A 24,769-nucleotide genomic window follows, 5' to 3' on the forward strand; every position below is an offset into this window, starting at 1 on the left:
TCTCAAGTATACAGGTGTAGTGGCGCACGCCTATAATCCCGGCACTTGGAAGGCTGAGGCAGGAGGATCGCTGTGAGTTCGAGACCAGCCTGGGCTACATAGTGAGTTCCAAGTCAGTCTCAACTACATAGTGAGACCCTGTCTCAAAAAACCAAAATAAATAAATAAATAAACCCCAAAATTCTCAGGTATGCATAGCAAAGCTACTTCTATTTATATAAATATATCAAGATTAAATTGAGAGTCTTTGACTTAGGAAGGCAGTGTATAAAAAAGGCTTGCAGAAAGCATTGTTGAAAAAGGGTAAATGAATGGATTTTGGAGTCAGAGTGATGGGTCTTCAAATCGTATGTCTACTATTCCTAACAAAGAAACCATAAAAAGTGATCTAGTACTTCCTAATTGTATTATTGTTATTATTTGCACATTAGGAAGACAGAAAATAGCATGGGTTTTCACTGAATGGACACAATGCAAAACACGTGTAAAGGATAACAAGATGTGCAGAGCCTGCTTAGCTCCAGGTTCTACTGGACCCCCCTGAAACAGTGCAGCAGGAAATGGGGAATTTGGTTAATGTGTTCCCCTTCTAAGAAAAATCCACGATGGGAGACTTTTTGTCTCCTCCTTTCCATGGCTCTGTCTAGAAACTCAGCCGGGGTGGAGGCAGGTGAGTATGAGAGACACATCAGCACAGCCCTGTGACAAGCTGGCTTGGCATCATAAATGGGGACAGATGCGAGCAGAGAGCTGATTCTATCAGATCTCCTGTGTGAGTCTTGCTGTGCTGCAAAATTATTCTATATGCAAAATGAGACATTCTTGTGACATCGTGGTTCACGGGGGAATTGAATAAACAAGGAGTTGAAAACAGATCCTCTTTGCCAAGTCCTAGCTTGCTGCCCACTGTGCGAGCCAGCAGACCCTTCCCTGACACTGCAGTCAGACCTCAGGGCTACCTTTTCCTTTATAGACTCCTGCCCTATTTGACAATATGTGCATTTCAGAGATTTGGTCATCTCTTTTTGGAAAGAAAAAAAAATGATATCCACTAGATGTTCAGCTGATAGTCATTAGGAGTAAGAGAAATGGGGAATCAGAACCTAAGAAAAGCTTCTCTTTAAAAAGAAAACTGCCCAAAGCAGGATTCTGTCTGCATCACATAAAAAAAGTGTTAATGATCCAATGCTGTTGGGTACAAGTAAAAAGAACCAGGACCTACCGCTTGACTGAATACGATGTCCCTCCTTAGAGTCAGCATCAGACACTGGGGCAAGCTGTAGGCAAGCTCCTGCAACAGCACGAACGTCAGGGACTGCTTGGCACGACTCACCACTTCTCCCATGCAGTCCTTCAGGGTGAGGATGAGGGGATGCAGCTGTTCATACCAGTCCTCTGGAGGAAGGGTTGGAACAGAGGGATAAAATTGGTCTAGAACTAATTCACTACTTGTTACAGTGTACTGTTTTGTATGTGCAATCCCTAGGTACTATTGAGGATTCATGTAAGCGTTAATCAAGACCTGTGACCTTGAATGAAAGATGAGCCTGTGGGCCATCAAGCTGAGAGGAGACAGCACATCTGGATGTGGCTGGCACCAATTAACAGCTTGGAGCCTGGAAGGAATATAGAAGGGAAAAAAGAAGGAGGTGTGTCTGTTTTGGGGTGCTCTGGTCTTCTTCAGTGGGTGCATTTCACTCTTATTATAGATCTCCAAGTCCCTAGTGTTTTCAGCCTTCCAATACAGACTTCTGACAGGCCTTCTAGTGAACTTCCAGCTTTTGAATTTGGATGAGTGCTGTGGAGTTCTTGATGCCTCTTGTTCTGCAGCTTCCATCTGCTTTGGGCTGAGCAGCTACTGGGTCCCCTGGCTCTCGAGTGAACTGTGGACTCTTCTGTCTCTGGTCCTGTAAGCCTAGCTGATTAAATCCTCTTGCAAAATTACACATGCATTTTCTATTGATTGTTCCTCTAGAGAACCCTCACTAAAACAGCTTCATAGTGATTAGATTTGAAGATCTTTAATTCCAATGACTCCACTGAACTCTAGAAGTCTACAGCCAGCCACTGGGTCTCCACTGGGAAGTGGACAATACAGTTACAGTAGGTCTCCTTTGCACGCTGCTCATCTCCAACCTGGGCACTTCCTTGTGTTGCTACTGGATGGTTCCACTAAACTCTCTTATGCTGGAAACAGAGATGGCACTGACTTCTGTCCTAGATTCCACAGTCACTTGGCCATTAAATTTGTTCTACGTGGTAATAGTCTATCAAACATTCATCTTCTCCTTGCCCTGGGTGATGGTCATTTCTGCTCTTTCTAAGATCACCTCCTTCTCTTCCCTAACAGACCTTGCTTCCTCCGGTCCTAACTGTGCCCAAGCCACTTCTCTATGATACTGCTAGAAGCTTTCTAATCAGTTTGAATCGGACCCATATACTCAGTTCCGATTCCTATAAATCAAAAGGAACCAAAAACAGAAAAAGAAAAACACAACCCGAGCCAAAACAACAGCAGCAGCAACAACAACAAAAAAAGCAACCCCAAAGCATTCAGAATGAACTGCAAACTCACCAAAGGTCCACCATTCCATGAACTCTGCCTACTTGTCCAGTTCTACCACTTAGAACTTTATTTGCAGTCCGGTGTACCAGGCATATTGAAATCTTCCCTGCCCTTTCATTTCAGTATCTGTCTGAGTCATGTTTCCATCTCTGAGACATGATACCCAACATGTGAAGTGAAAGGAAAACTGATTTGGGCTCACATGGGCAGTGGATGATGGTCACTTGGCTCCCAGGCAAGAACAGCAAGGCAGAGGAAATGGCAGAGGAAATGGCAGAGGAAAAAAGGTATTTGCAACACCATGCCAGGAAGCCAAGAAGAAGGGGAGGTGGAGGCAAGGAGATCCCCTTCTAGGTCATGATCCTAGTGATTCCCCTCTAACTACTCACCTCTCAGCAGCAAGTCAGCTACGAACTTAACTGAGGTGTAATCCACTATGGAGTAGAGCACCCCATGATTCAATTGCTTTCCAAACTTATGAGGCTTTGGGGTACAATTTGTATCTAAACTATAACAATTATTTTGGCAAATCTGATTTCATCTTCTAAAATACTTTCTCTGAACTTCCTGATAGATGTTTTATCTTCCCTGAAAACTTAATTCAGGATATCTCACCTCCAGAAGTCTCGATTACCACTATCCCCACCCTCTTCACTGATATTTAGGTTGAATTCACTTCCTTTTGTACCAATTTCTTCTTAACCTTACTTCTAGGAGTAATCACACACTATTTTCCTCTGCAAGCAAGGCAGCTTGCTGATAGAGAGGAATTTACTTTTTTTTTTTTAATTACAGAATCCCCAGAATCTAGCACAGCACCTACTATGTAATAGAACCAGCCAATTTTAATTAAGTGAGTAAAGTTATGACAAATAACAAAAGTCTTTCAACGTACAGATGATGTAAAAAAGTCAATTTTTTGCAGCATTTGGGACTCAAACAGCTTTCATTCAAACAAGGCCAAAATTGACGAGATCTGTGCTATTTATATGCCTAGATTTCTAAAATGTATAAATTACAGTGGTACCTCTGTTCATGAACTTAATTCTTTCCATGATTCTGGTTTCAAACCAAACTGAATGAGAAACAAATCAAATTTCCCCATGAACCTTAACAATGAATTTCATCTGGTTCTTCTCCAGTTTGGTTTTCAACTAGAATAGTGGAAAAAATTAAGCTTGAGAACCAAGATACCACTGTATATAATTATGACTTTGGTATATCACATGAAAACAGATTATATCTATTCCAGTTTATTGCAAGAGCAAAATCCTGACTAGTGTCAAATATGAATTCTGGTCTGTGTGACATTCCATTAATATATAAATAAATTAACAGTAGGGTGAAAATTATGATTTAATAGGAATGAGTGCATGCTACAAAATTATGATGGAAGATTTAAAATGGCATGATCTTCTCTGTACAAAGTGTAAGCATCATCATGAGTGATTTGAGTAGTCATCAACCAGTCAAGACCTTGAAAGAGTTATGGGGAACAATAAAAAGAATCAGAATCACTGTTGTGCCCACTGTCACTTTATTATATGCTGAGGTGCAACAGACTAGCAAGATGGTAGGAAATATAAGGAATGATCTGAACTTAACAAAAAGACACACTTTTATTAACACACAATGCAAATGATTGTGTAATGTTATAGTATAACACACTAGGAACATTAGAGGTTTTTATTTTTAAAACATTCAGACTTAAATGTTATCACAGAAATGAAAAACAAGGGATGTAGAAGCATTAAGTGAAGGCCTTTTAAATCTGTAATCATTTAATAAAGAAACCCTTAGGTATATAGCCTAGGATGAAATATGACCAATGGTTTAATATAAATGAGCACTGGTTAATGATTAATTCATACATCACTGGTGTATGTAAAATAGAAAATTGAGGTACACCATTTATTTTCGTATACACACATCAGTAGATACCAACAAGGAATATCTCATATCTCAACACATTTTTCACATCTACATTCCTTATCCCTCCCCGCCTATCTCCCTGTCTCTAATTGTTGTTGTTAATGTTAAATGGAAGACTAAAACACACAGAAGAAAACAGAAGAAAAATTCCAATAATTGACACAGATGTATATGTCAAAAAACGGCAGATTGCAAACCAACTTTGTTTTTTGTACTTGGCTCTGCAGAGATCAACGTCTACCAAATTCCCAAGCAAAAAATAAAGCTTTTGTGCAGTAGGTGGCACTGCTCCATCAGGCTGCACAGAACCACTCTGTCACTCCATTCAAGCAAGCGATTTTCTTTTTCTTTCCTTGCACCTCAGGCAGCTCCCACACAGCACCTATCTATTATTTGGACAGCTGGCATCACACTGTCCTGTGTCAGGAGGGCCATGCCCTGGTCCTGAGGTGTTGCATTCTCTAGTCTGAAAATAGAACATCGATTTAGATATTCACTTTTCCCCCTTGAAAGATAGATGACAATTCAAATTACATGCAACACTTGGTTTTTCTTGAAGAATTTTGAAAAAGGCAACCTCATATGCTTTATTAGAAGCAGGATAACTTCCTTACTCGAGTCTAAATCTGTTATCACATCCTTAGCCAGTTGATTCTTTATCACAAATTGCAACCAGACAGCTAAAGGGGAGGGTATGGGGAGAGAGAGGGAGGGAGAGAGGGAGGGAGAGAGAGGGAGGAAGGGAGGGAGGGAGAGAGAGAGAGGTATTAGCAATATTCTAGTGCCTTTCTTTATATGTTATGGTTGGTTATATGTTATGGTTATGTATATTATGTTTACAAATATATGTCATGGTTATGCGTAAAGAAGATGATAACATAGGAAAACATTCATTATGGATAAATATTTCATTTTTTATGCATGCTATGGTCTGGATCTGAAATGTCCCTCAAAAACTCATATATCAAAGGCTTGGTCAGTGTTCACATGTGAGGCTTTCAGAAGCTGACTAGACTACGAGAGCCCTTACTACATTAGTGAATAATTCCATTGATGAGTTCAGAGTGTAACAGTTGTGTTGAAAGTCAGTGGAAACTTTAGAGGTGGAGCCTAGTTGGAGGAAGTAGGTCATTGGGGGCTACCCTTGCTCCTGCCACACTCCCTCTTTCTGTTTCTTAGCTGCCATAGGCTGAGCAGCTTCACCCCTCATGTCCTCCCTGCCATGATGCTCTGCTTCCAAAAGCAGGCTCAGAAACAACCATGGACTGAGCCTCTAAAAATTTGAGTCAAAATAAATCTTTCTTCTCTGAAGTTGATTTTCTCTGGTATTTTGTCACAGCAACGAAAAGCTGACTAACACAGTGAGCAAGGTAAAATATCCTCAAGACAAGCTGTGAGATTAAGACAGTAGTAAGCTTCCTATGGAGTAGCATAAATGACTAAGCTAAAGATACATATTTTCCCAAAAGAGACAATTAAGTAAATTCTCCAGATAAAAGGAAACTGCATGAAATGCAAGTTCCAATGACTACACACTTTCTTCTCCAGCCATACTCACTCATGTTTTGAAATAAACACATTGGGATATGACAGGCCAAAGAAAGGCTGTGGTCCATTCATAAATGGTCTTTTGCTCCAGTGAATATTCTAAATCATTCTCGTAAAGGAACAGAAAATGGTTTCATTTTTTTCTTTAAAAATGTTTTTTGGGAAAGACAAATGCTCCAGCTCTTCACAGTCTTGAGAGGGCTCCCACTTGTATGCTTCCACACCCCACCATTTACATGGTGTTTGTTTTACCCTCCAGATAAAGCTGTTTTCTGTTTTCTGAAGGTTAAGGATGAAAACAGCATTAATTCTGCATTATGTGGTAAAGTAAATTCTAAAACAGACATACATCCACTCTTCTGTGTTTAGTTTCTTCAGGTTTCAACTAAGAGTTTACATATGTGTACACACACACACACACACACACACACACACGCGTGCGCTATACCTACGAAGCTGGGCAGCTAAAAGTTCACACACCACAATATTGTTACTGCACCAATACCTCTCATGTAGCTCATCAACCTCACAGGCTCTTAAATGTGATTCTGTCCCTGGGCTCCTTTCAGTGACACAGGGAAATATGAAGAGAATGTTTCAGTGTCCATAAAAACTTGCTGAGGCTACTTAACCCTGAGACCAGCAGGCAGAGTCTTTCCTCAGGACAGCCTGAGATACATGTGGCTTAGCTGAGCTTTTCTTGAGCTTTGTAAAGGGAGCTGGAAGCCATCCAAGCAGAGCTCTGTTTTCAGCCCTTCACTTGCTTCTCTAACATAGTCAAGAGAAGATTGCTGAAAGAGTCAAAGATGTCTGCAGGTGCCCCTCTCCTCCTCCACACACCACTTATTTCCTGTATAGGATGTTCATGTCCTCTGAGCTCAAAGGCTCTTATATTCCTCGAGAGAAAAATAAAAGAGCCAAGTATCAACCAACTGTAGCCCTGCAGTAATGTATTCTTTCCAATTTCTGAGCCATTTTCTTCTCAGGTGCTTGATCCTCTTTCCTCATTCAACATAATTAACTTCACAAAAGCTTGTGGCCAGGTTATTTTTGTTATCACAACTTTTCAGACACAGAAAAAAAGGAGAGCTTAAACATTGTTCCTTCTTAAACTTTATGGAAAGAGGCTGGAGGAAATTATAATCCCAGCTTAAAAGAGTCACCTCAGGAAGATGATAAACTGTGAAACCGATCAGGATGGCCTAAAATACAGATGGCAAACCTTTGAGAGACCAATGCTCAAACTGCAGCCCAAACCCACTTACTGAAAAACAAGCAAACAACAAAACAGAAAAATGCTAACAGTGTAATTAAACCTGAATACTGAGTTTTTAATTCAGAAAAATGTACACATTAATCATCTTTTGTCTTAAAAGAAAAACAAATAGCACATGTGCCATAGCATGACCACCACTAGCGTATAAGAAAGGTAACTAAATTTCCAATGGCTTGAGGTAAACTTAGACTAGATTCTCAGCTAAGAGAGGTTTTATATTACATCCAAAACATATCAAGTTAATGATAAGAAATGAAAAGGAGTTCAGGGCTGTGGGCCCAGAGAGAGATGTCCACATCCTTAGTCATAAAATTCTTGTAGATCTTGAAGCACCTGCGCCTGACATCTGGCAAGATATGGCTGCAAGGTGCACTGGGACTGAGATCTTTGTCTTGTGGTAGACTTTTAGAAGATGAAGACCAATGCAAGCTTCATCAGTGTGCAGTGAAAGGCCAATTAATGATACGCTTTCTTCTGTAAATACTGGATAGCTAAATATCAACGAGTATGATCACATGTGGCCTACACATCTGAACATGGAAGTTCTCTGAATACCCATATGTATCCCAGGAATACAGCACACAGAAGCTAGGTTAATCCCAGGCAACAGATGAGTAAATACGGAATAAATTAGGAAGCCCCTGCATTGTTGCTGAGGCTTGGCTGCCTAGTACCTTCCTGCCCACTCAGAATGTTCTCCTCCATGTCTTTCTGACCCTTTCTTTATCCAATGATTCATATTCTTCCTGTGATTCAGGAATGAAGAGCTCATTACAAGGCTAACCTTATTCCTTACACTTTTCTCTGTATTAATCAGCTTTTCCTCAACACATTATAATAAAATACCTGGTATGATTAACCTAGAAAGAGAAAAGGTGTATTTGGGCTCATGATTTTGGACATTTTGGAGGTGCCAGTCCAAGACTGTGCAAATCCATTGCTCTTGGGACCTGCTGGGAATCCTGGATGCAGTGAAAGGGAGTGTGTGGGGGAGCAAACTGCTCAGCCATGGTCAGGAAGCAAAAGAACAATAGTAAAGGATCAGGGTCCCAAAGTCCTCTACAAGGTCCCACAATCTCAGCGACCTGAAAACTTCTGAGTAGGCCCCACCTCTGAAAAGACTCATGAGCACCCAACAGTGTCACTCTGGGGATCAAGACTTTAATCTTGTAAACCTCTAGAGTACACTCAAGAGTCAAACCATAGCCACCCCCTCTTTTTTTTTATTTCACTGCCATCATGAGAAATGTACTTGTTCACAGGATTATATATGAGGTTCTCAAGAATGATATTAAGAGGCAGAACTCATGAACTCTCCTCAAGTGCCTTAAAAACACAGAGAGGAAGGCAAAAAGTGTAAAGTGACACCTGTAGTTTAAGGGAGTATAAGAAGTAGTATAAAAGAAGATTAATGAAAAAAGAGTAAAAGTTTAGAGGCAACACAGTCTGTATCAAGCAAGGACATTATATTTATTTGTGGTTGTGGTATCTTCTGAACACATGAAGGAAGGCATATGTGGAGATATTTGGGAGAAGGCTGTATCGACTGTCAGTAGTAAACAACCCAAAAGGGATGCTTGGTTTGGTGATGTGAAGTTCTCACAAAAAAATGGATAAACTGACAAGAGGGAGCAAAAAGAGCTTCTGGAAGAAAGAAGGGAAATGACAGAAATAAATTTCAGCCTCAAAAGTGGTGGGAATGAAATTGAAGCAAATGTAAAATCTGCAGCTATGAAAAAAAAAAAGTGGAAAACTTGGTGTGGACAGCTGCCAGAGTAAGGATAAGGACTGGAGGCAGCAGGGGAAAACAGGATGATGCAGTACGACTGAACAGAGCCAAAGCCAAGATTCAAGGCCAAATCTGGAAATAAAGTGTATGAGGAAGAGCAGATGGAAGCAGGGTCTATGGTAATCCTGGGAGGGTGGCAGCACATGAATGCTGCACCTTCCTCTGCCTCTACCATGGAGCAGGCCTCTAGCCCACAAAGGTATGCACACAAAGGACAGAGCTAGTTTAAAAAATTCTGATCAATGTAGTGTCCACTGGGGTAAGTGACTGCTCTGGTCACCCTTCAGATGGATTAAAATGAGAGTCCTGCTCAATCCAAGACAAACTGCTATGAAAAGGACAAAGGAAACCATTTCTCATGTCATGGGAAACTCATTTATTTAAACCCTGCCAGTCCGAGAGCACGGTGTCATAAAACTTCCCAGGCTGGCTCTTAGAAAAACAGCCAAGGAAATGCCTCAATTGATATCCTGGTTAAACTTCTCATTTCGTAGCAAAAAGTTGAAAGCCTTCAGTAAATTCTGCTAAGACAGATTCCAGGAAATAGATCGATGAATCAAACAAGCCCTGCCTTTGTTATAGCACAAACATTTTGAATTCAGGTTATTCTGGTCAGGGAGTTTTACATCCATTGGGCTTATTCTGCCTATGGGCCTTAAATAAACTATAACCTCAGGATTCTAGTTTGCAAACTCGCTGAGTTTTTCAGGATAGCTACACAGGTCACAAGTCATTTATGACCTGAAATCACCAATGAGCCGGCACCAAAGAGCTTTTTTGTTTTCATTTAAATATTGTGCAGCACCAAAGACTGAAAAATGACAAGAAATGGGTATTGCTTTGATGGATTAGAATACAGACAACCAGGGAAAAAGGCATTACATCTCCAGCCTGCAGTGAATGAGGTGAGTATAATCCTTTTCAGTAGTGTTCAAAGCCAGAGGAATAGAGTGTACCAATTTTTCCCATGAATGCAGTGGAACCTCATGCATATCAATCTAACATATAAATGTTGAATAAGTAGGCATGCGATCAAACACAGTAACAATACATTTATCAGGCTATTCATTAAATAATATTATGGCCCAGTCTCCTAAGGGGAGATGCCATTTTCCCTTTCTTCTGTTTATTCCAGTTTCTCCGTGGGTGTGCAAATCACCAAATTTCTGAGATAGCAAATGAATTCTTTTAGTATAATTACAAATCTTAATTTCCACATACAATTCTATAGTAGACATTAAAATATACAAGGAGTGATCAAAATATACAGTGAATGTTTAAATTTTAAAATATTAAATGTGGTATGTACCTGTACCAACTCCCCAAGGTGAATGTAATTATTATGCACTAAGTGTGTATTCATAAAAATTAAATTTTAAAAACCAAAACACATATTATAGAAAAGATACATTTTTCATTAACCCTCACTCTGAACAGGTATCTCACACTTCCTGTCGCTTTCTGAAGCAGTTCTGGAAATTCTCTCTTGACTGTGTAAGGTTTGGTCAAACATTCAGTCAATGGTCTGCTGAATGCCATTCAATAAGAAGACGATGTACCCTCACTCACCTTATTCACTGACTCTTCCCCAAAGTCAAAATGACCTTGAAAGGTTGACATGTTGAATCCATTCAAAACGTGGAAGCAACCACAACCATTTAAAGACACTCATGAAAGAGCACTTCTTTAGAAAGTAGGAAGGAGGAAGGGATAAGTGTGCTTGAAGTTGAGAGGGGATATTGTGACAGAGACAGATGGCAATGCATCTTTTACAGTAACATACCTTGTAGAATTTAACATTTATCATACATTTTCATCATATCTTTGGGATTGATTTTCATAGAATTATCGTATCATACTATAAATTAGCACCTGGTAATATTTAGCATGGTGTTAAAAGGCAATAACAAAAATGATTTGTACAGAGTAAGATTAGAAGAGCTTTTCTCCTGGAGAACAGAGGCTGAGGGGAGCAAGCCGTGGAATCAGCCCCCTAGGCTGGGAGCCCAGGTCTGCCACTGGACTAGAAGTGACAGCACCCAGGTACTTTCATGCTGCTTCTTCATCTATTAATTGTGTGGCTCTTTTGTGAGCACTGAACAAGCTAATGAAGGCAGTATTTTAAAATTATTTTTAGCATGACAATGATAAACAATTTTCAAATGTCAGTTTCTATGTAGAATTGTTGAAATTATCACAATTCTACCTGCTACCTGCATCTGCTCACTTGCAAGCATTTTATCTTTATCCCCTTACTTCTCTCAAATGTCTGAGCATAGGCTGTTTGTTCTCTAGCTCAGACCAGATCCTTTCTCTGGGTACTAAATCTCCCCTCTTATCTAAGTAGATATTTTTTTCCTTTCCTCTAGCATTACCAAAATTTCCTTTTCTAAAATATGGATATTTATCAGCAACAAACATGCTGTTATTTTCTTATCGCAAAGAAAAAACAAAACAAAACCCTGTCTTGACCCTGCTTTGCTTTACAGCCTCTGCTCTATTTCTCTTCCCTTTCACAAACACCACACGTGAATTGCCTACACTTAGTGCCTCCAACTGCTTTTTTTTATCGTTCCCTGGCACACTCCACTGGAGTTTTAGTCCCTAACGATATAGCAATGTCAGTGTCACCAGATACTTCCACAATTCTAAAGCCAAGGTCACCTCTCAGTCTCATTTTAGTTGACATGTCTAACTACTTTCAGAGTGTCATTTCCCTTGTTATTCTCCCTACCTCACTGGTTGTTCCTTACCTAAACTGTTGCTGGTTCTACCACTTCTTTCTGCCCTATTGACAGTGAGATACCCTCAGGTATAACCTACAAGTTACTACCTTTCATATGTATATTCAATCCCTTTTTGATATTATCCCTGGCTTTATGTGCTATCTATTTGTTAACAATTCTCAAATTAATATCTTTATCCTGTACATGCCTCTAGAATTTCAGATTCTTCCATCTAACTGCATACTTGATATCTCCATGTCAAATTTAACATGTTCCCATTGAATTCACTCTTCATGCAGACCTGCTCCACCCAGAGTCTTCTCTAACTAGTGCATAGCCCCCTCATCCTTCCACTTGGTCTAGCCACAAATCATTGAGTTTTTCTTCCAGTCTTCCATGAAACCCATCTGAAAAACTCATTGAGAGATGGAATCTCACTAGTATTTCTGCATCCTCACTACCAGGTTCTTAGGCCTCTCTTGTGTTTCATGTATACAATTTCTGTAGCTTTCTAACCAGTCTACGCATGGTTTTACCCTCTCCGACTAGAGTCTAAGCTCAACACAGTAACCTAGATGCTAATATTTTCAGTTGAGGTTGATCCTTTGTTTCTCTGGTATCAAAGGAATGACCCATAAGCCAGCCTTATTTGGCCTGCAAATACATTTTATGTTCCTCATGTTTTAGCATTTTAATCTTTAAAAGCTTAAGAGCTTTTACATACAAATTTAAGTTTATTTGAAAATCAGCCCAAATGACAACTTCAGGTTTACTTCCCCATGGTAATGAAGGGCTGGTGAAGGAATGGTGGCCTCTTTTTAAGGGATAAACTCCCTCTCATTACTTTCCATCCAATTGTAGGACTCAATCCTAGCACCTTGCATGATGCCTGTGAGCAATTGTGCTAGCAAACCCTGAAGAGAGAGTGATTACCTACTTGGCAAAATCTACTGAACAAAAAAAGACATAGCGGGGTCCTATCCCAGAAGCAATAAGCAAACTTTTTTCTTTATCCTCAGTTTCTGGCTGACCTGTCAAGATAGTTGCAGTCTTAAGTCGCCCTTTCATGTCATACCTGGTTGGGCATAGGGATAGGTGCATACAAAGCTTCAAAGGTCTTCAGTCCGACCCTGATTCTCCAGCACTCAGCCTTGCTGGCATGTGACAGCAAGAAGCTAATTGGTGGAATGAGAGGGAGGCTGGACAACACTGGATTCCCCAGAGGAAGGGGGAGTCAAACCGTGTGTGAGGAGAGCTTCTAATTCACAGTAACCAGCATGCTTATCCTACTGAAATTAACTGATAAAACATAAATACAAAATGAAATTAGTAGGAATTTCAAGATGGTAACTCAGAGAAGTCCTGAGTATAGGGCTCTTCTGAGTGAGGGGTCACAGTAACTACACTGCTTCCAAAAAGCCAGATTGGGAAAGTGCTAGTGGGTGTGGCAGGCAGGGCAGCAGATTTCAAGGCACCACAAGAGGCAGGTAGGGGTAAAAGAATTTAAGCGTTTATGAAATGAAAAGAAAACATAGCAAGCAAGTGCAGCATTAGATATCACTACTTGGCAAACAATTCCAACTCCAAGGGCGAACACAAAGGCAAATTGATCCATATACACCGTTTTTCTTAAAATCGAAAGCATTTCTTTTTCTTACAAATATTCTAACAAGTGTAGATTCTTTTTGCTATTCAATTAGGAAACTGGATTAGAATACTTGTTCAGAAGCCTACCAGCTCTGTGATTTTAGACAAAGTATTTAAAGTCTGGTCTATAAAAGGGGGATAAAAACAGAACTTGCCCCACAAGCTTGTCATGAGAGGGAGAGGAAGAAGTTTTTTGTTATTGTTGTTGTTTTCTTTTCTTTTCTTTTTGAGACAGGGTCTCACTATGTGGTTGAGACTGATCTGGAACTCACTATGTAGCCCAGGCTGGTCTTGAGCTCACAGTGATCCTCCTGCCTCAGCCTCCCCAGTGCTTGGATTACAGGCATGTGCCACCACGCCCGATTAGAGAGGGAGAGGAAGAAGGAGGTGGAGGGCTGGCAAGTGACTGTTGCACAGATGTGAGCACTGTGAAGTGTGAGCTGTGAATGTGATACTATTCCTCTCCCGAAACCTTTGATATTCACACTGCAAATGCTTTTCATCCCCTGATATTCCCACACTTCAGCTGAGGACCAGCCACATGCCCTCAAGCTCTTTCTTATGGATTTTTGTGCATATTTTCCTATTCTGTCTCGACATTTTATCCAGTTTAAACTATCTGCTGATGCCTCCCTAATGAACACTCCCTTTCCTCAGTCCTTTACCTTGTTAATGCTGCTTTTGAAGACATACATCTACGTGGATGTCTCTTTTCAAATACAACTTGCTCACTCAGCAGACTGCAAGAACCTGGCTCTGGTGGATTCCGTTTCTGAACAAAGTTCCAGGCACAGGGTGGATGTGTGTAATAACTGCCTACTGAATGAATCTTCCTTTTTCTCGTCAAAGTAAAACAAGCTTAGCCCATCTCTTCCAGAGTGCCTAAATTATATACATGGGCATGGGTTACTGAATCAATTGTTTAACCATTCCAAATGTGTTCAATAGCTAGCTATGCTAGTCAATGAAAGACAAAGTATGGGACAGAAGAGTGATTTGCTTAAATCTTGATTTGTTATCATTTGGAAATCAGGATGTATTGATCTTTGATATTAGTAAGCTGTTGATAATTATGGGTAAAATTACTGGAAAGCCTGTCGTAGTTGTCAAAGAAGTACCTTAACTGGAGGCAGCCAGATACAAAGTAAAAGATGCTAAGCAGAGTGAATTTTCAGATCCCAGGGGAAATGTGGAATGTGCTTTACAAGTCAAAGGGAATTATGAAGTAGGAAGGGACATAAGTACCAAGGAGCTTGAAAGGAACTCTGAGCAGTGATAAGGGAACTAATTCTGTCATCGCCATATGTATTTACCTCCTTTGAAAGAGAAAGCAGGGATGACTTGAAGCCAGCATGGGCTCATTAATGAAAATTATGTCACAGGAACTTCATCTCTTTTCTGACAGGGCTTACAGCTAGGTAGATTAGGGAAAAGAATTTGGTGGCACATGGTATCTGGCCTTTCATGGGGCATATAAAGAAACATTTGTGAAAGATGGAGAAATACAGACCATGCAATAGTATCAATGGCTGAATAGATAGCTGAGTGAACACACATTCCCGAGGCTCAGGGATTAACAAGTGTATCTGAACGCATGAAGTTCTTTTCAGTGTTGTGCCTCCAGGACCTGTATCATCTCTGTTTTCTCATCATTTTTATCTGTTATTTTTGTGAATGAACAGGAAATGTGTATAAAATGTGAACACAATAAGCCTAAGTGAGATAGGACCCATGATGGATGAAAGAAACAAGTATTTATTAGAGTGTGCTCAAAAGTGTTTTACAATGCAGTCGTGAGCTTAGCATCCACCTCTTCAGGAGAATTGAGACAGGGCATCTTAATCTTTTTGTGCTATTAATATTTCACAATGCCCAGTATGTAGTAGTGCATAAGTGTTGCTTTAATCTTGAGTAGTATGAAGGATACATCAAATTTAGCAAGGTTTATGGATATTAATAGAATTACAAGGAAAATGTTTTAAGCTGAAGTATGATTGATATTAGTAGTATCTAAAAGTAGGGCAGCAGACCTCCTGTGTTGCTCTGCAGTTACTAGAAAGCATCAGTATCAGTCTTCTTTCTGAGGACTGTGTAGACCAATAAAAAAAGGTTCTGAGAAAAGCAACTGCTAGATATGTTTGAGGTTATTCCTTTGGAAAATTCTCCAAAAGGTAATGGTTTTAAAGGAACATGATAGTTGTTTTCGTATCTAATTTAGGTTTATTGTCAGAAAAGCAAAGTAAATTTGCTCCATTTATTGGAAAGGATTATACCTGGGCCAGTGGTAAAAATTAAAGAAAACATATTTGGATCAATGTCTGGAGTGTGTCGTACTACAAAATAAAAATGTTTCTATATAACTGGAGATGCACCACACAGGCCAGGTGAAAACTGGCAGGGCTATTACAGGTAAGAGTCTTAATACTGATTAGGAGGTTTCATTACATAATCTTAAATGTTGCATCAAAATCTAAGTTTTTAATAGGTACTGATTTAATTCTAGAGTCTTCAATTTTTTTATGAAATTTAAATGCATAGGGTACTAAACACACGTAGATGCCTATAAAAGCGTTTATATGTGCTGAAAATAAAACTGAAATCTGTGTTCACTAAACACACGTGTATATGCTGTATATGTCTGGAACTGCTTCTCTATTATTTATGTTCAAATAGTAAAGAAAGCTTTACTCCTTTGGCACTATTTATATTTACCCTTAAAATTTTATACAGTGAGAAAAAGATATCTATTGCATCATACAAGTAGTAGATGGCTCCAATCGCTCACTCAGTAAATTCATTAATCAATTATAAAAAGAAAAAAAGAAGAAGAAGCTGTTTTTCTACCACATCTAGGGGATGAGGATAAATAGGAAGCTACTGAAGAATTCTACTGTATTATGAGAATGTCAAACTTAACAGAAATTACAACTTGGTGTTTTTCGCTCAATGTAACAAGAAATCATTGGCAGTATTTATGGCTGGGAAGACTGTAATTAGAAGGGTGATTATAAATACTGTTAGTGAAATACTTATTTTTACAAAGAACCATCAAAATTTTCTACCCATCCAGATCTTGGCTTCTAAAGGCCATTTTCCAATAAAAGCAACCAGGGTTCCTTGGAAATTGGTTGAATCTAAGCTGGGGCAGCAAAAATACAAAATGAGTCTGGGGGACTTTATGGTTCCAAACATTAAGGGGAAAAAGTATAAAGGTAATGGAACAGTAAGACTGAAAGCAAAGGAGTAAATAACTAGAAAAGGATCCTGTGAAAAGGATACAGAAATCGAAAGATCCCATAGCTAAATCTAGAAGCACTTGAGCCCAAAACAAACAGTAATAATACTGGGTGGTAAATAAAACAATAAATATTCATGAGCCCACACTGATATAAACAGATACTTGTATAAATAAATACACAGGAAAGAAGGAATAACTCTTCTTTCCAAAATAATTTCAATTCTTATGATCTAATTTAAGGAGATCTGGGTGAAGTTTTAGACATTCAAAGATGCTTAGATGTTAATTACAGCCTTAGTTAATAATTAAATATTTAAAGTGGTGATTCCTGTTTGATGAAGTAGTTTACAATAATTATATCTGTATTTCCAGAAAACTTTCATCAGGAAAAATTTAAATACAAGATATAAAAATACACAGCTGCCAAGTGTGGTAGAGCATGCCTGTAATCCCAGCACTTGGGAGACTGAGGCAGGAGGATTGCTGTGAGTTCAAGACCAGCTTGGGCTACATAGTGAGTTCCAGGTCAGTCTCGACTACATAGTGAGACCCTGTCTCAAAAAACAAAACAAAAGCAAAAACAAAAAAAACAAAAAACAAAGAACAAACATAGCTGTATTTATAATGTGTACTCCAGTTTGGCCAAAGTGTGAGTCTGTACATGTGCATGAGTGTGTGTGTGTGTGCGTGTGTGTGTTTGTGTGTGTAAACACAAGAACTGTCCAAGTGGGTTATGCTGGTAAAATAAAAATCATGAATAATCCTATTTGCTTTCATTTACAAAATTTCTAAATTGTCACTTGGACTAATAACATTTTAAAAGTGCAAGTGAATTGGGAGAGTGAGTACATTTCTCACACACCTTTACAACAGTTTGGGAGGTAATAAAGGCAAATACATGACTTTAGTAATGTATTCATTTGTTTTCTATTAGTTCAAAAACCACTCTACATTTATTTCTTTATTATATCGTTGTGTGTGACAAAAGTTAGGGTAGAGATTGAAAGTGCTTTTTTAAAGCTAATTTAAGAGGAAGGCTATAGATTATTAAATTATAAAAACATATCTTATTAACTAATTGATTGAAGTCATCAATCCCACGCTAGCTGTGCAGTAGCATGTATAATATATCTAAATGTACTTTAGCACAGGTTCACTTATAAAACTTTTATGTTAGGTATTCTCTTTTATGCACCAATATTCTCCTCAGAGCATACTCTATATGCAAGCGTCTTATGTCTTTCAATGTTTTATTTTTGAAATTATTTGCAATATGTACAGCATAATTTTATGTAAAATATTTTGTTTAACACATTTAAATAGTGATTCTCTGAAAAGTTTCTATTAACACAGATGAACGGATGAGAGATAAAATGCATATAGTTGGTAAAATACAAATGGGGAAAACTTAAAATTAGAGTATAATACACTGTAGTTTGGGTCTACCCATCAACAACATAGATTTAGTTGTGAATTCTATAGCTGTACCATCTTCCATCTTGTTTTAGATTATGTCCACACAAAGTCTTGTAGACAAAGAAAAGTGAAGCATCTAATATTAGAGACGATTCATCTATCAAATAGTTTTACTTCTTAAATATCATTATCATACTTATACAACCTACCAATAAAGCACATACATATAGATAAAATATGTAGTTTTGGATCTTTATATATTTTAATCAGTGAGATTTTGGAAAGCATAAAATTAATATGTGCATTCTTTTATGTTATTTCTCCTTTAAATGTTTTCTAAATCCACTAATTGACAAAGTAAGTCAATTCATTCTGGATTCTGTTTACTTACCACATGTTCGAGAGTGCAGCAGCATCTGGCTCATAGGTGACGGACAATATATGTTCAATTAAAGAAACTTGAAGCATGTTATTTCTCTTTCACATAGCTGTGGCATGGCTGGCGTCATTTTGACTCATGCAAAATTATGGAACTACTATTAAGCAAGGAAATTACCATATACAGTGAGAACAACTAGATGAAGAACAGTTGTATAAACTTTCATTTATGGAAATTTACAGTAGAGGAAGAGGGGGCACTTAAACTAAGACATATTTTAAAAGTCATATTTTGAAAATATGATATACAACAGGTTCCACTGTTAATCAAGTGAATGGATGTCTTGCATAATTAAACTCTTGATGAAAATGTGAGTAACTGAACCAGGAAAACAAATTAGAGAAACATAAATTTAATTCTATAAACATCCATAGATTTTTATGTCTCATTTTCTTAAAGTACAGCAACAGACTTCAGAAGAAGAAAGTGGGGAACTACTGTGTAATCTCTCCAGGTACAAAACAACTTGCCAAAAGCTTGGTTCAACCCTCACAGTAGTTCTTATTTTGTGAAGATAAGCAACATCGGTTCTATGACAATTAACAAAAAATAAAAGCTATTCATGGGAACACACGTACAATTAAAATTTTACCATTCATGTTAGCCAGCCTAATAAGATATATTTGAGAGAATCTATCCATGCATTCTTTTCTCTACAGGCAAGCACATATCCCCCTATACATATGCAAGTATGTGTGATTGTATGTACAGGAATACACGAAATACACAGTGTTATGTTTTTGGGATAATGCACAGTCTTTAGAATCAAAGTGGGTTGTGTGTTTTAGGGGATAATTCATAAAAATATCGTTCAGAGTAAGGCAGGAAGTATTCTGCAACACTGTATTCTGTTCAGGAACTAATAATACAGCTAGGGGATGAGGATAAATAGGAAGCTATTGATGAGGGTATATATATATATATAGATATATATATATATATATCTATATATATATAGATATATAGATATATCTATATATAGATAGTATGAGAGATACTATATCCTGATATTTCTCAAAGTTTTCAAGAGTCAAGAACAGATGCTTGTTTGTCTTTCTAATAAAAATTTTGGAGAATGTGTAAAAGTAAATTAAATTCTGTCAGACCCTTTAAAAGAAAATGTTCTTCTTTCAAGAAGATTTTTATGTGGTAAAAGAAAAAAAAAAGAGCATTGCAAGCAATTCTGAAAACACAACTGCGATGCGATTTGATAAATAGCCTCCCATCATTCAAGCCAGAGCATGAAAAAGCCTGCTATCAGCACTTCCACCAAAGGCACTCGTGACTCCTGTGTTTCTACCTCATTTTATCGTGACTTTTGTCATTTTGTTTACTCAGACAATGATTGGGGAAAGAAAAAATGATTCCTTACCCCTTGGATGCGATGCAATGGAGTCTTCTAGCGAAGGATCCCTCTCTCCATCTTTGTCACCACCGCTGCTCTCTTCGCTGCCACCGTCTCTCTCAATCAGTTTATCCACCATGGCGATTACGCAGTTCAGGCTCTTTCCCACATCGGCCCACACCCTATCCTGAAAAGAGCATGAGTATCACTACACATTTTTATTGCAAAGACAAAGCAACACTGGATGAATCCAGTTTAGAGAAGCAATCAGAAGAGCAATCACTAGGATGAAGGTTGAGTGACTAGCTCTAAGAGTGCCATTAATTTGGTAAGATTATGCATATGCAAGGAGTCTACTTTCTCTTGATAAAGCTGTAATGAAGTTTTAACAGTTCTTTTAGATAGTTCATTATTTTTTCACTGTCATAAAAAGATGATAAAGTCCTGTATGTGTTTAATCCATAGCACAGCACGAATTATGACATTTTAAAGTGAAGCTATATTTGTTTTCTTTATCAAGACTTAGAAAACAAAGACATTATTTTTTTTAAATAGGCAGCAGTTGTATTAGAAATTCTTTTTTTATTGTGGCAGCAACACACAATATTAAATTCACCACTGTAACCACTTTGAAATACACATTTCAATAGCAGTTAGTACAGGCATACCCTGTGCAACCATCACCACCATCCACTTCTAGATTCTTTTCCTCTTCTCACAGTAAAATTCTGCACCCCTTGCCAATGATTTCCCCATTCTTCTCTCCCCCAGTCTATAGCAAACATCATTCTTTCTTCTGCCTCAGTGAATTTGGCTACCCTACGTACTAGAAATCCTGAAAGTGTGGTCTTCACACCATTTCTCACAGAATGGCCTGGAGCAGTGGGGGTGAACCTATGGCATACGTATTATTTGTTTTCCTTTTAAGACAAAAGGTATTAATGAATGAGTTGTTTTCTTTTTTCTAAACTACAACCTCAGGGTGTGATTGCAGCGTTGGCACTTTGTGATAAATAAGTAGGATTCGGGTTGCAGTTTGGGTACTCATCTCTAGGAGGTTTACTATTACTGTCCTAGAGAATTTATATTCAGGGCTGGGGATTTAGCTCAGTGGTGCCACTGCCTGCCTTGCAAGTGCAAGGACCTGAGTTCGATCCCCTATACCAAAAACAAACAAAAAGAGAATTTATATTCAGATGCCTGGATTCTATCAAGTCACTCAAAACCATCTGAGAGAAGGCATCAGAAATTGAAATTCTTTTTTTTTTCTTCTCTCATTGAGTTTATCGGTACACTTTAGGCACACAGTACAGTCACATTCATCATTGGGACCCTGTACCTTTCCATGACAGGTCTTGGGAAGCAGCTTATACAATGGAGGAGTCTATTTGTCCCTAATTTCCTCAGTTTTGATTAGTACCTGTTTTAGCTTAGGCAATACATTAAAATGAGTTGCTTTATTCATAAAACTTGAATTAATTTTTTAAAAATATGACTCTTGAATATGGTGGTCTGGATGAAAGCCTAGAGTCCCTGACTTCCCTTCTCACTCAACTTCCCATATAATTCAGAGGAGGACACGAATTCCCCATCCCTCTCTCCATACATGAGAACCACGTATATTTCTGGTGTTTTCTCTGTGTACAGCCATAAAACAATCTTTCAATGATTCTCTTCTGATATGGCATTATTTCAGGCACCTGGAGTATGACTTAGTGATAAGATAATACTCAATTATACTATCATCTTAGTATTTTGCATATTTCTCCCAAACATATCTTTTCACTCAAGCTAATTTTTGGTAGTTTATAAGTCACCAAACTAACTCTGGGGAGGATACATCTTAAAAGAGAGAACTCTAGTTGAATGTAGATTATTTGATGGTTGTCTTGAAAGAAATGTTAGTTGAATAATTCATTCACATTAAAACAAACGTAGCTGTGCAGGACTACAGATGTGCAGAGTTCAGCTGAAATAGAAGGTTTATGTAAAGCATCCTCAGCACATTCAATACTGGAAAAAGTGATCTTGAGGTCCTCATGTGATACGCTACCTATGAGATCTTGGGAAAACCACCTCACCTCTGGGAAACTGCTGTTGTCTCATCTATGACTTGAAATTGTAGTTTTTGGTCCACCGACCTTGCTAGGCTGCCTTGGTAGCCAAATACTATACTGTGATTTCTGTGCAAACACTTGGGAAAATTATTACAATTTAGCACAATCATATCCAGCCATGACTAGCTTCCTAAAATCAATCTTTCTTTCTCTCCCCTGTAATCTTAAATGGGAAGTACGATATTAATCACAGATAATCCTACCAATCTTTTCCCTAAAGGCAGATCTTTCCTCCAAAGAACTGAAAGAGTTTCCCCTGTAAAGAAAATTGAGACACTAGTGACGTGTAAATTACATCGTTTTCTGCCCATTGCCTAGGAAATTGAAGTGAGCCAGAGCCAGGCCAGGCAGGCTCAGGAGGCCCACCTGTCCAGGAAGGACACAAGGGGTGAGAGGAAACAATCAGAACAGCTAAGGGTCACTCAGCCTGGGACTTGATGAGGAATACAAAAGTACTTACAAGATAATTTTTTTTCCTCATTGAGTTTATTGGTACATAAGATCCTAATGAGATAACTGACAATGTGAAATAGGAAGAAAAGGTCTTACAAGATAATTTGATACTGACATACACATTGCTCTTCCTGTACAGATACCACAGGGCAGTAATGATAAATGTATGGCAGCTGTGTTGTTGCGATCTTCTCTTAAGACAAAGATGTTCATGTAGAATTGTATTCTTCCAAATGAAAACTTCTGTATTCAAGTTTAACTGCTGTGTTGGCACTTTGTGATAAATAAGTGGGTTTTGGGTTGCAGTTTGGCACTCGGCCCTTACAGGTTCACCACTGCTGCCTGCCATAAGGTGTAGGATTTTACTCATAGAAGAAATAACCTTTGTAGCCAGTGGAGGGATTTTCATTGGCCTAAGTAGCATAGTAAAGCGTGTTCACTGGGTGAGATCAGCTATTTTGTACAGGTAAACAATGGAAAAATATAGACTCATGATGCTTCGAGGATAGAGGATCTGAAAGAATGTTTACTGGAAGAGAGGAAGGAGCAACTGTTTTATGCAATGTTCATGTACAATTTATGCATAATCAAAGTTTCTTTGAAGGCATGCTCAGAGACAGACCACAATATTATTCCATGAAGATGCAATCTGTTTGTTTTTTTTTAAGAGGAAGCCTGCCCAGCTGGAGGTAAGAGAACACTGAATCTTGCTATTGTATCTTTCTCTTTTATGGCCTCTACAAAGTAAAGCTATTGATTTGTGTCTCTGACTCTACCACTAAACTTTGAACTACTTAAGAGTCCTGTCCTCACAATATAGCGCAGGTCCTTGCTCTCAGTTACTTTTGTTGAAAGAAAGGAAGGAACAAAGGCGGAGAAAGAGGGAGAAGTATGGCAAGGGGGAAGATGGGGTGACTAACTCAGAATGAGATTGAGAGCTGGTCACTGTGTTCATCTGGCATATGTACAGTAGTTCACTTTATCTTTACAACCACTGAATAAGGGTAATATTAATTGACATAGTTTTCAGAGCAATGAAGAAACTTCAGGCTAGACATGTAGAATGACACTCAACTTTGAAATGGCAGAAACAAACTAGAAATACATCTTGTTTGACTCCAAAAACTTGGTTCTTCTACTGAGTTTCAGTAGAAACTCAGTACACAGTATTGCATGCTATACAGAGGTACATAGTACTGCATGCTATACAGAGGGAATCAGGAGGGGTCAGACAGAAGCGAATGCCATCTCACAGAAGCAAGATTGTGTTTTCAGTATCTGAGCCTTGAAAATGAGTCCAGTAGCAGACCCTGGGAAGGACAGGATGGTCACATTTAAGTCTGGGATCAATAGTGTCCGAGAAGCAAGGGTGGAATGAACAGTCACTGGGCTAACATTTCTTCTGCTGGGGTCTAAGAATGTAAGTGAGGGCAAGGTCAGGATCCAGTCCTCAGAAACATTCCTGTGACTGCAATGGGTTACAAGGGGAAAAAATAGTAACTTGCTTATCAAGGCAATGAATTGTAAGGTAATTTTTTTGAAACTAGAAGTTAAATTCTTAATGGGGAATCTTGCATATCTGATTTCTCTGCAATCCGTGTAGCTCTCCTGCCCCTAGGCAAAGGATAAAAATAACCACCACCTGTCAGAGAAAGAGACTGGTGAGATTCATGGGACCTGGTGACCATTATCCTGCTGGGTCTCCTGCTATAGGAAAGGAAGGGAGGAATGGAAAGTGGAAGGATCACAACTGAACCTTTATTAGACGAAGCCTTACTTTAATCTTAATAAAGCTTTTACCACAACCCTTCTCCTTGGAGGTGAAGCCATTGGTCATAGAGGTCACAAGGTGAGCGGGGAAGTAGCACCTATATTTATCCCACTCTTACTCAGTTGTTGATCTAAGCCTTTATTGCTGGGCTAGGACCTAAACTAACATAAAGGTGAACTATAGTATTACAGTTATAAAACTTCGATGAGCCATTAGAGAGAGCCATCAGGGTTGGCAGAGGGATCCAGGAGTGGAGGGGACACCATCTTACTCAGTATGCCACATGGTTAAAACATGGTATCATCAAGAGGAATCCTGCATGCTCTGGGTCAGCAGTAAATTTTAAAAAATGAGTTCAGCAATGCTTAGCTGATCAATCTGTCTAAAGCCAACTTTTGATCAAGAAAATGTGGGCTGGTGATTTAGCTCAGAGGTTTGGTGGCTTGCCTTGCAAGCGCAAGGACCCAAGTTCAATCCCTGGTACAAAAAAAAAAAAAAAAGAAAAC

At 38.7% G+C, this 24,769-nt stretch overlaps 1 protein-coding gene across 4 annotated transcripts in view; it reads right to left on the reverse strand.

Annotated features, from left to right (window-relative positions):
* The window catches only part of Inpp4b (inositol polyphosphate-4-phosphatase type II B), a 943,087-nt gene that overhangs the window by 86,011 nt on the left and 832,307 nt on the right, over positions 1 to 24,769 (reverse strand). For all 4 annotated transcript variants that reach the window (XM_010639876.2, XM_019209903.2, XM_010639877.2 and 1 more), the window contains 2 exons: positions 19,950 to 20,109; positions 1,223 to 1,395 (listed from right to left, as the gene is read on the reverse strand). In XM_010639876.2, coding sequence (XP_010638178.1) covers positions 1,223 to 1,395; positions 19,950 to 20,109 — 333 coding nt within the window. The remainder of the gene's footprint in view (positions 1 to 1,222; positions 1,396 to 19,949; positions 20,110 to 24,769) is intronic.

Source organism: Fukomys damarensis, unplaced genomic scaffold (assembly GCF_012274545.1).
Source record: "Fukomys damarensis isolate Sample0158 unplaced genomic scaffold, DMR_v1.0_HiC HiC_scaffold_38, whole genome shotgun sequence".
NCBI classification, from domain to species: domain Eukaryota; kingdom Metazoa; phylum Chordata; class Mammalia; order Rodentia; family Bathyergidae; genus Fukomys; species Fukomys damarensis.